Genomic DNA, 12280 nt, shown 5'->3' with positions numbered 1-12280 from the left:
AGCATTTGTTGCTCCACAGTTCTGTTCTTGACAGAGATTTGCTTTGTGCATTCTTTGACAGGGAGAGGTTCAAGGGACAGAAGAGGGCGGTAGTGAAGAAGTAAGGTGCTTCACCTGAATAGATGGGGAGTAAGGCGGCGAACTTGGGTGAGCCTCCGCCCCTGGTGCCTTTGTTATGTCCCTGAAGCAGGGTGCGTTTCGGAGGGGCGAGGCCTGCCTGGGCACCGAGCTGACCACGCTTGGGAGCTCCTGGAGCGACGCGCAGAACTGGGATGCTGGAGCCCGCGCCGAACTGGGATGCTGGAGCCCGCGCCGGCAGGAAGCTGACCTGGGCGGGGCTCGGAGGGGCAAGGCCGGCCGGGGGCGGGGCGTGCAGAGCGCGCAGACTCGCAGCAACTGGCCGACGGTGGGACGCTCGGAGCTGACTGCTGCGCTCCGGTGGCCATGGGGCGCACGGCTGGGCAGCTCGGCTCGTCGCTTCTGGGGCTGTGGCTGCTGATATGCAGCTGGGGGTGCCCTGGGAGCGCCGAGCTGCGGGCCCCGCCGGAGAAGATCGGTAGGTGAGGGGTGGGGCGGCGCGGGAGGGTTGCTGGAGCGCGCCCGGCGCCGGGCGGCCTCTGCGCAGTGCACCAGGCCCGTCGGCTGCGAAGCCCGCCAGGCCACGCGCTCCGAATCCTTCTCGGAGGTCATAGTCTTCTCGGCTCGCCACTGTCGATGCCCCAGGGACCGCGTCTTCCCGGGCGTGTCGATGTGCCCACTTGGGGAACGGGCCATGGAGGGGGCCTTGGGGTGGGCGGAGGGCAGCCAGGCGTCCCTGCAGCCCCTTGTTCTGGAGGCCTGGGGGCTGGGGAGGGGGAGGCCCCTGTCCTCATTCCCTTGCTTCACCTTTGGGAGGCCAGTCTTCTGGTTTGTTCTGGAACTACGAGCCACCTCGCTGTGCAGATGACAGGCGCACGCGGCCGTAGCACACCGAGCAGTGCCAACAAGCTGACCCTGTTTGCTTCCCTTGATAGGCTGAACTGGAACCCCATTTCCATCACCTGCTTTGCCGAGGTGGGCCTGCTCCTAGAGGCCCTAGCTTGCACAATTTCCCTATCTAGGACTACTACACAGCGGCAATAATCCGCTCTCAAGTTTCATTCATGGTTTTTGCTGCGTTTGTTTTGCTTTTTTTATTCCCGGTAAAGCTTTGTTTTGTGGGAACATTAACCTATCTATATTAATGAGACAGAACAAATCTTGTAAAAATGGCGGCCACTTTATTGGAAATACGTGCTGGAAAGGCCCACCTCCTCTGTTCCCATGCGCTGGACACAAAGAAGGGTGTGCAGATCCAGTGGTGCCTTGACAAAGAACTGTGAGAACCCTTGGGGATCTGGCAAAAAAAAAAAAACAACATTCTAATGTCCATTTGCACGTGAATGTAATACCACTTTTGTTGGGGAGGGGGGGTGGGCAGCGTCTGCCTAGATTCACAGAGTTTTAGCTTCACAGCAACTGTGACTTGCCTCCCGTGCCCAGCTTCCCTAAATTGGGGATTATAGCCTTAAGTAACATCTGTTATTCAAAAACAAAACCCACATAGCTGGGTGAGAGGGAAAGAAACTGTTCCTTTTTTTTTTTCCCCACCCATAGCAATTATTGGAGCTGGAATTGGTGGCACTTCAGCAGCCTATTATCTGCGGCAGAAATTTGGGAAAGATGTGAAGATTGACCTGTTTGAAAGAGGAGAGGTGGGAGGCCGCCTGGCCACCATGACTGTGCGAGGGCAAGAATACGAGGCAGGAGGTTCTGTCATCCATCCTTTAAATCTGCACATGAAGCGTTTTGTCAAGGACCTGGGTATGTCATTTGGCCTTAAGAGCTAAGTGGATTTCTGTGTGACCATCCATGGATATTTTTATCAGATAGGGATCTGAAATTTTTCTGCTTAATTGTTTTTTACAGAGAAGTTGGCAAAACTATTTTCCTCACTTTGCTGCTAGCAATTAGTACAAGTACAAGCTTAGTTAGGAGCCACTTTCCCCGTAATGGGACACTAGTTATCTGTATCTTCAGTTATCTGGAATTACAGCCATTGGGTGGGGGCGGGGGCGGGGGTTGGGGGTGGGGTGGGGTGGGGATGGTTGCTGTTCTCAGTTCTTAAACCTCTGGGTTCAAGCTGAAGAATCAAAGAATGGTTTGAGTCCGTAGAAACCTTGTGTACTCATTTTACAGCTGGGGAAATGAGGCCCAAAGTTTGAAATGTCTGGCTTAAAGTCACTCACACAGGCATGGGTGCAGACGTGTGCCTAGAACCTGGAACATATGACTACTTCCCTGCCACCAGAGGAGCTAGACAGGTTGTGAGGAAAGGCTAGCAGGCCTCTGCAGGCCCTTTGCTCAGGGAATATTGTGTAATTTATACCTCCTTTTAGTTATTTGAAATACCCAATTATGCAAAATAGGATTTGCACAGGAATGGGGATGCCTCCTTTCCCTTTGCTGCCTTCCACATCTCCTGTGGTCTCTTTCCTTCCTGAGGACAAATGTATGCCAGCAGCAACTAATGCTGGTCATACTCCTGTCTAACATTTGTTTGGAAGTTGAATTCAGTTGGTATTCTGGCATTTTCCTTTCACTTTTTAGTCTTTTGCAACTAAAAATAGCCAGTCTAATTTTGACATATCTGCATGAGCATCTGACCCATCGTTTAGATATCTGCTTTTGGACAGTGTAATGAATGAGCAGTGTATTACATGCTGTTCTAAAGATAGAGCTCCTTTAATATGTTTTCTGAGAACTGGGGGAAACCTGGAATTCACTGACTTCAGAGTATCCCTGATAGCTTCAGATTACCTTCTTTCATTTGGTCAACACAGAAACCACTGACTTAGCCAACCCTTTCTGTTTTTGCAGGTCTGTCTACTGTTCAGGGCTTTGGTGGCCTAATGGGGGTGTATAATGGAGAGACTCTGGTGTTTGAGGAGAGCAGCTGGTTCATAATTAACATGATTAAACTAATTTGGCACTATGGATTTCAGTCCCTCCGAATGCACATGTGGGTAGAGGATATATTGGACAAGTTTATGAGGTAATTTTTTCCCCTTCCATTTAACCTAAGACCTTTTAGTTAGATGGTCTTTAGAAATTCTAATTTCTGAAACAGTTCTCTACCTAATTTTAAGGTCTGTTTGTAAGATTGTTAGACAAATGGTTTATATAAAGTATGCAGACTGTTTATCCACTTGAAAATTAAGAGAGTAATTTTTGCTTCCGACTGTGTTTTGCAAATACTTAATTTAGTTCTGCCACACACTCTTTAATCCTCTACAAATGTTAATGCTTTGAATTCTTATGACACCTCTCTCAGGTATAGTTATTAGCTTCTTACAGATATGGAAGGTGGAGGCACAGAGGTTTCAAGTGTGCAAGTACACTCACCTAGTGAGTGGTGGAACTGGAGTTCCTACCCAGGCATTCTGGCTCCAGAGTTCTCACACTTAATCTCTGCACTGTGCTGACATTGTATGGATGAATGAGGTAATGTGTGAAAGAGCTGGTAGAAAGGACCACAAAACTTAAATGAACTTTAATTGTGACATGATGTTTCAGTGAGCCAGTAGCCTGAGGCAGAGTATCAGCTGTGTGCCCCAAGAATTTAAAAATTCCAGCACTGTTTCAGGTAGTGAGAATACAGGTGGCACTCCCCCCCCCCCCTTTTAAAAATATTTTTATTTATATTTGAGAGAGAGAGACGGCACAAATAGGGGAGGGGCAGAGAGAGAGGGAGACACAGAATCTGAAGCAGGCTCCAGGCTCTGAGCTATCAGCACAGAACCCGATGCGGGGCTCGAACTTCTGAACCATGAGATCATGACCTGAGCTGAAGTCGGACGCTTAACCCACTGAGCCACGCAGGTGCCCCTCCACTTTTTCTTCTTTAAGTGTTTCTGTATTTTCAAACTTTTCTGTGTATATTGTTTTGGTAATTAGGAAAAATAAAATAACTGGTCTAACTTTGAAAGACGCAGCCTTTCTTTCTTTCTTTTTTTTTTACTTTTCCCAAGGCCATTGGCCTGTGCTAATTTTTATGCTTGTTGACAATTTTAGATGCTGGAGAAATTCAGCTTGTAAGTGCTAAGGATATTTCATTACTATGAATGTTTCAATGTAGTAAAATTAATTGTTAAAAAAGGTAAAATTACATGTCATATGATTAAGTACTGACAAGGACAGATTTAAGGGTTGAGTAGGATAAATACACTCCAGCTTTTTAACTTAGGGTAGTTGGGGATTTCTTTATTCCTTTAGTGTTTATTTTTGAGACAGAACATGAATAGGGGAGGGGCAGAGAGAGAGGGAGATACGGAATCTGAAGCAGCTCCAGGCTCTGAGCTGTCAGCACAGAGCCCCACGCAGGGCTCGAACTCACAGACTGCGAGATCATGACCTGAGCCAAAGTCGGAAGCTCAACCGACTGAGCCACCCAGGCACCCTGGGGATTTCTCTTTCTAAACATCACTGTTGGGATGATTCCTTGAACACCTTTCCAGTGGGCACATTAAGGTCAGCTACAGTGCAGATTATTTTAAAGTAGTAATCTTTCATTCATTCACCAAATATTGACTGCCCAATTACGTGCCAGGCACTATTCTGGATCCTGTGGATGTAGAACCTAGAACACATCCCTGTCCTCTAAGAATATACGTTCTAGTAGAGAGACAAGCAATAAACCAGTAACTAAGAAAATATATACGACTTGGGTGGAAATAGCCAGTAACTTTGTAGAGAAGGTAGGTGGCATGTTGCTGCATGCTCTACAGGAAAATCAAGTTCAGATGGCACCAGATGCAGACCTGCCTATATCTGTTAGTTTTCTTACCAGTGGCTTGCTTGGCATGTAGAGAATTGCCCTGGGAGAAATTAAGAAATCACTTTTAAAGTGAATTCTGGATATTATAGTACTGTGAAAAAGACCCAGTGATGGGATACATAGATTATACTTTTTTGTTGTTGTTTAAGTAAACTCTACACCCAGTGTGGGGCCCTAACTCCTGACCCCAGAGATCAAGTCACATCATCTATGGACTGAGCCAGCCAGGTGCCCCTACTATTTTCAAATTTAGAAAACAATTACCAAACTTCCTTGAATTACTGCCTCTCTCTGGTCTTTAGTATTTGCTTACACATCAAATATATAGCACTGATCCTTATGTTGTTCAAAGGGCCATGCATCCTACATTTGTTTCTTCCAATAAATCAAGAACATAATGTTTACTTTTTGAGAGAGGGAGAGCACAGAGCCCAAAGTGGGGCTCAATCTCAGACACTGGGAGATCGTGACCTGAGGGGAAATCAAGAGTCAGATGCATAACTGACTGAGCTACCCAGGTGCCCCTTAACATTTCTTGATCTGAGACTGATCCTTTCACTTACTCCTAACAAATATTTTGAATGTTTTACTCTTTTCTCTCTCTCCTTTCCCAAATCTAGTCTGTCTTTAATCCCATCAGTTTTTAAATTTTATTAAATTTTTTTTTAATGTTTATTTTTTGAGAGAGAGTGAGCAGGTGGGGTAGGGGCATAAGAGAGGGGGACAGAGGATCCAAAGTGGGCTCTGCTGACAGCAGCGAGCCCAATGTGGGGCTCGAACCCGTGAACTACAAGATCATGACCTGAGCTGAAGTCAAGACACTCAACTGACTGAGTCACCCAGGTCCCCTAATCCAATCAGTTTTTAAAATGTATGTAGAATTCCACCACTTCTCACTAACATCACTGCTACACTTTGATGCAAGGCACTATTAACTCTTGTTTGTATCGATGGAGTAGCCCCCTGTGGTAGGCTGAATAATGCCTCCCTGCCCCTGCAAGATGTCTATACCCTAATCCCTGGAATCTGTGAATGTGTTACCTTTCATGATAAAAGGGACTTTGCAGAAATGATTTCGTTGGGGATCTTGAAATGGGGAGATCATTCTCACTTATTTAAGTGGGCCTAGTGTAATCACAAGAGTCCTTGTAAGAGGGAAGCAGGGGGATCAGAGTAGTAGGAAATGTGATGATGGGAACAAGAGGTTGGAATGATGCTAGGAAGATGTCACAAGCCAAGGAATGCAGGTGGTTTATAGAAACTGAAAAAGGCAAGAAAATGGAATCTTCCATCAGAAATTCCAGAAGGAACCAGCCTTACCAACACCTTGACCCACTACTTTCTGGCCTTCATGGTTTCTGATAAGTAGCTGTTAAATCTTATTGAGAATCCCTTTTTCTCTCAGTCTGTTTTCTCAAGTGAGAACTCAGTGTTTTCACCCTCTACTTTTTTTAAGTTCCTAGGGATTGATATGGTTGGAAGGAGTGATTTGTTCCTCAGTTTGGGCACTGGTATCAATTTTTCCCACAAAAATGTATTCAATGTTTTATATACTATACTCACTGGTAGATAGGAGGTAATACTGAAATGGATGTGCCATTTCCCTGCTCAAAAACTTTACAACTTTGAGAGAAGAAAATTGTGAAAATTCTCCTCCTGGGATCACTGAGAGAGATCTTTCTTTGGCACCTATTTCCTCCTTTGTTTCATTACTTATCTGTGCATATGCCTTATTACCTATACCTAACTGTAAGCTCCTTGAGGGAGAGGAATCCGGTCTTTCTGATTTTTGTATCACTTGAAAAATAACTTTTCTCATTTTTTCACTTGAAAAATAACATTTTGAAGTCAGCATCAACTAATTTATGTGGATATTCTTTTAAGTCCGTGAAGTTCAAGAAAATATCAGGTGGGACTTTCTAAAAATTAATAGTGCTGAATGAGTGGCATGGGTACTGTGAACTGGGAAGTTGGGCAAAACTTTGCAGAGCAGGTGGGGTTCAAGCTGAAAGAAGTGTGTTCTGGTTGGAGAGAAGAGCTAATGTAGTGTTGGAGCAACATGCAGAGCATTTTCAGGTATCAGTGAATGGGTCAGGTTTGTTCAGTGGAGGGTAAGTGGGTGGTTGAGGGCACAGGGGGCAGCTTGTGCTTGAGCCTTCTACTTGTCATGAGACTTTCAGAGTTCTTTTACTTGTTTCTCTGTCTGCAGTTAGAGAAAAGGTAGTTAGACTTGATGAATTTGGCTCTAAAATCCATTCCTTTTTTTTGGTCAGGAGTTTATTTACTAAGCAGCAGTAAGAAGTTAAAAAATTTTTTTAAAATCTTTATTTATGAGAGAGAGAGACAGAGTACAAGCGGGGGAGGACCAGAGAGGGAGACACAGAATCTGAAGCAGGCTCCAGGCTCTGAGCTGTCAGCACAGAGCCTGAAGTGGGGCTTGGACCCACAAACTGCGAGTTTGTGACCTGAGCTAAAGACGAATGCTTAACCAACTGAGCCACCCAGGCACCCCACAAGTTGTTTTTTGCATAAGCTGATGACAAAAGATGTGTTTTAGGTTTCTGAGAGATTCATAAATGTTTCAAAGAAACAAAACTGGAAGCAGGTAGGTAGATCAGTTATTCAGCTTGGTAGTCTGAATATAAATCCTGAGTTAAGATCAGGGAAATGAGAATGAAGAGAGATGTTGGGAAGACTGGTAAGGTTTTCTTTTTTGATGGGAGAAGCAGAAGTGAAAATATTTAAATTTGGAATTAAATGAACTGAGGATGACTTGTGGGATGTTAGCAGTGAACTAACATCCCAGCCTACATTTTGCCTGGGATAGGGGGTGGGTGGAGAGGATCAAGCCTGGTGGAAAGATAAAGTTTAATTTTAGAAATGTTTAACTGCTGCTGGATGATATAAAGTTGAAGGAGACACATGACATACCCACTTCTTTAAAAGTGCTCGCAGTGACCTTATTAATGCAGAAGAGTACACAAGGACAGTGTACTTCCGGAGGAGGTGGGAGTAGGGATGGGGATAAGAACTTCTGGGATACCCAGGGAAGATGGTGACTGAGGTGCATCTTACATGATAGGTAGAAGTTCAGTAGAAGGAGATATGAAAAGTTTGAATCTTATGATGCAATTTCCCTTCCCATCTTGTTTGGTGTTTAATGGCTATTCCTCTTCTTTTCAAAAGGATCTACCGCTACCAGTCTCACGACTATGCCTTCAGTAGTGTAGAAAAGTTACTACATTCTCTTGGAGGGGACGAATTCCTTGGAATGCTTAACCGAACACTTCTTGAAACCTTGCAGAAAGCAGGCTTCTCTGAGAAATTCCTCAATGAAATTGTTGCTCCTGTCATGAGGGTCAATTATGGCCAAAGCATGAACATCAATGGCTTTGTGGGTAAGCCCAGGCTTGGAATATTATGGATATTAGCTCACAAAAGGGCTTACCTGATGTATGGTGACTCCTTACTTTAGGCTATGAATTAGAGAAGACTTACCTTTTTCTGAAACCTCAGACATTGTTGGCAAAATTGTGTATATGTAGATCTGTGCATTTTTAGGGGGAGAGAGTCCTTAGCTTTCATAGCGATTTTGCCCTCAGGGGCTATTTGGCAATGTCTGGAGACATTTGGAGTAGAAATCACCTGAATTGGGAAGAGAAAGTAGCTAGAGGGACTTTTACAGAGTCAGAATTAAAATACATTTTTTTTTCCCTACCACTGACAGGGGCAGTATCAATGTCCTGTGCGGATTCTGGCCTTTGGGCAGTAGAAGGTGGAAATAAACTTGTTTGCTCAGGGCTCCTTCGTGCGTCCAAAAGCAACCTTATAACTGGCTCAGTAATGTACATAGAGGAGAAAACAAGGACCAAGCGGACAGGTGAGCCTGAAATTCTATTTTATTGTTCCTGATTTCCCCTCTAGAAAATAATTGCTCAGGGAGAAAAACCACTCTTCTGTCATCTTGTACTCATTTCCAAATGATGGAATTACAAATTGTGTGTATGTTGTGCCACATAGAAATATTCCCAAATGTGCTCAAGTACAGTGGCATGTCTCCTTGGAATTGAAGAATAATCTCATTCTTAAAAGTAAAAATTCTGTATTTTTTACTTAATGACAAGGTATTCAAGAGTCAGACACTTAACTGACTGAGCCACCCCCGTGCCCCAAAAGTCTTTTTAATTCCTTAGAATTATACCTTAACTATTTTCTACTTTATAAACTATTAACATAATTATTTTTGGAAGGTATAAAGTATAGTGTGCTAGAAAGACTAACATGAATGCTTCTTTCCTCTAGGAAATCCCACAAAGTTGTATGAAGTGGTCTACCAAATTGGATCTGAGACACGTTCAGACTTCTATGATATCGTCTTGGTGGCCACTCCATTGAATCGAAAAATGTCCAACATAACTTTTCTCAACTTTGATCCTCCAATCGAGGAATTCCATCAGTACTACCAACATATAGTGACAACTTTAATTAAGGGGCAACTGAATTCAACTCTTTTTAGCTCTAGAGCCTTAGACAAATTTGATCTCAGTACAATCTTAACCACTGATAATTCAGATTTGTTCATTAATAGCATTGGGATTGTGTCCTCTGTAACAGAAAATGATAATCCTCAACCATCAACAGAAAGGGCGCATGTTTGGAAGATCTTTTCTCAAGAAATCCTCACTAAAGAACAAATATTAAAACTCTTTTTGTCTTATGATTATGCTGTGAAGCAGCCATGGCTTGCATATCCTCGCTATAAGCCTCCAGAGAAATGCCCCTCCATCATACTCCACGATAGACTTTACTACCTCAATGGCATAGAGTGTGCAGCAAGTGCCATGGAGATGAGTGCCATTGCAGCCCACAATGCCGCTCTCCTTGCTTATCATCGCTGGAATGGGCACACAGACATGATTGACCAAGAGGACTTATATGAGAAACTTAAAACTGAACTATGAAATGATACTGATCACTTTCTTTTCCCCCTCCTGGTTCCAAATGGAATATCACTGGCAAAAGAGAACACAATCTGAGCAGAGATGATTTTGAATCTGATATTTTGCCATATATTAGTACTGTTTAACAAAAGTAATCCCAGTGAGTCATGAGAAAATAACAGGTTTCTAATTAAGCATGAAGGAGTTAACTACTATCTTTATACCATCTCCAAAATTTCTTAACTCTTCTTTTAATATCTGCCAACAGTATAGAATCACCTGGAGTTTGTTAAGCATGTGGTTTCTCTAGCTCCTCTGGAGATTCTGATTCACTAGGTCTTGTGGGTGGGGGCCCTGAATTTATTTCAAGCTGAGCACTTGAGAAAGAATTTAAAGATGTTAACTTTTAGTTGGGGACTAGTTCATTTGTGCTTCACAGCTGGAAGTGACCTTCAGTCAGATAGTTAAAACTTTTAACTATTAGAGCTGGTATCCTATGCTTGGCTTTAATTTATACCTTTTTTTCAAAGTAGATGTGCCCATGCTAGGAGCCTTGACTTTCTGAATATTCTTTGGATTCCTTCCCCCCTGATTTTATTAGGGGTGAAATTCAGAAGCCTTAGGAGTAGAACTTTGTCATACAAAAATCTCAAGTAAAATGAAAGCAAATACAGGCTATTGATTTAAGAAATTGGCAGTCTATTATCAAATCCTCACCTATGGAACTTTAAGAAATATTGAAAGACCCCCATGCAACCAGAGATTCTGATCTAATGGATTGAGGATAGGATCTCAGCATTGTAGCTAAAAAGTTTCTAAGGTGCAACCTGGGTTGAGAATCACTAATGTGGGGGTTTAAGATGTCTCCAAAGGGTTTTTAGTGCCTTAAAAGTCCCAAGAAACTGAATGCATTATCAAAGCAGGTTCATTTTTGTGAAGAATCATTTCTCTCAATAAGAACTCTAGTAGTAATCTTGATAGTAAGCACTGACAGACAAGAGGCAACTTCGATTTCTCCAGAGCAGTTGACACCAGGAGATCCAGAATGACACCACAGTTGGTCAAATCCAGCATTATGTTCAAACTTAAATGCTTCTAAAACTACTGTAGCATTTGGGGTGAGAAACCGGTTGCTGAAATCTTGTTTTTAAGGCAGTTCTCAAGTTTGGCTGCACACTGGAATAATCTGTAAGAGTTTAAAGCTTCTCAAATGATTCTAATATGCAACCAAACTTAAGAACCAGTTCTACATCTATCATACAAAGATCATGAATGGCTGTCTCTCTAGTCACTAGTAGGACAAAACAAGTAAAAGCTTGTGAATTCTAAAAGTAACTATAACAGAGTAAGTATCGTTGAGAAAAAAAAAGTCCATCACCAGATTATGGCAATAGATATTCAGCAAAATGATATTGATTCTTACTTAAAATGATTTTGTCTCTAATTGTGAATATTAATATGCTGATAAAACTGCCAAGATATATTTGATGTAAAGGCGGTGATTAAATCTATGCTCTGTCAAAAGGTCAGCTTTTTAAAAATTTTACTTGTTAAGACGCAGTCACATTTTTTCCCCCTGTGGTTTTAATGAAGACAATATTGTAGAGAATGTAATATTGTGTTATATATATGTTAAAGATTGGTGAATAAAAACTGGTAATAGTTAATTTCTATTACTCACAGACTTGTTTTGTGATATCTGTATTTACTTACCAGAACCCCAATTTAAAATGTTGCTGTTGTATCTGATTGTTTTCCAAAAGGGCACTGGAAATTACTTCCTCCAAGAGCAAAACATATTATCAACATATCAAGCATAAGATGAAAATATGCATCTCTGTTAAGTTCCTACGTGATGCTCTTGGTCTAGGAAGCATGCTTAGTACAACCAGTTCTATAATTTAGCTCTATGTGGTTGCAAAAAATGCCTGTCCATATCAGTGAAAATTTAAAGAGCTGCCAGAGAAGAGTAAAAATGTACTAGACTTGACATCAGTTCCCCTTATTGGGATTAAGTTGGTTTGATCGCTCTAGCTATTTTGTTGTAAACATTTTTTTATAAACCAGAAAAAACATTTTAGAGATACATATAAGCCATCCATTATGTTGTGGTTTGCAAATATCTTACATACTCATCCGAATATACATTTTATACAGTGTTAAAGTGATTTAAGATTTGCAGGCTTTTTTACCAGATCACAAAAAGTACAGCATCTGCTTGGTAGGTTTCTTGAAGTTAGGTTTATGATATAACCATCTGTAATGTATCTTTTCATCTGAGTTTGTGCGCCATAAAATTTATGACCTAGATGAATATATTATGGGCAGCATTATTTCTATTCTTTATACTCTACAAAGAACCACAAAACACTGGAATGTTTTTCTCTAGAGTTCTATTTCTATTCTTGTATTCAAAAAATCTTCCCCGTTTATGTTCAAAATAAACAACTATATCGTTACTTCCTGTGTTTTACTTCAATTGTAG

At 42.1% G+C, this 12280-nt stretch overlaps 1 protein-coding gene across 1 annotated transcript; it reads left to right on the top strand.

The window, feature by feature from the left end:
* The first annotated feature begins 388 nt into the window (after positions 1-388).
* PCYOX1 (prenylcysteine oxidase 1) lies at positions 389-12254 on the top strand. The gene is made up of 6 exons (XM_058683791.1): positions 389-556; positions 1636-1842; positions 2899-3073; positions 8042-8253; positions 8583-8735; positions 9158-12254. The coding sequence occupies exons 1-6, from the start codon at positions 445-447 to the stop codon at positions 9814-9816; spliced, it is 1518 nt and encodes a 505-aa protein (XP_058539774.1). The 5' UTR covers positions 389-444; the 3' UTR covers positions 9817-12254.
* Positions 12255-12280: the final 26 nt, after the last annotated feature.

This window comes from Neofelis nebulosa, chromosome 9 (assembly GCF_028018385.1).
Source record: "Neofelis nebulosa isolate mNeoNeb1 chromosome 9, mNeoNeb1.pri, whole genome shotgun sequence".
In the NCBI taxonomy this organism is placed as follows: domain Eukaryota; kingdom Metazoa; phylum Chordata; class Mammalia; order Carnivora; family Felidae; genus Neofelis; species Neofelis nebulosa.
Note: the sequence above shows the minus strand (reverse complement) of the source record. Positions and strands in the feature narration are given on the sequence as shown.

Excerpts from the sequence above, each read along its gene's own strand:
- PCYOX1 (XM_058683791.1), top strand. The coding sequence starts at position 445 with ATGGGGCGCACGGCTGGGCAGCTCGGCTCGTCGCTTCTGGGGCTGTGG. Across the intron at positions 3,074-8,041 it reads ATATTGGACAAGTTTATGAG|GATCTACCGCTACCAGTCTC; the intron begins GTAATTTTTTCC and ends TCTTTTCAAAAG. Across the intron at positions 8,736-9,157 it reads AACAAGGACCAAGCGGACAG|GAAATCCCACAAAGTTGTAT; the intron begins GTGAGCCTGAAA and ends TCTTTCCTCTAG.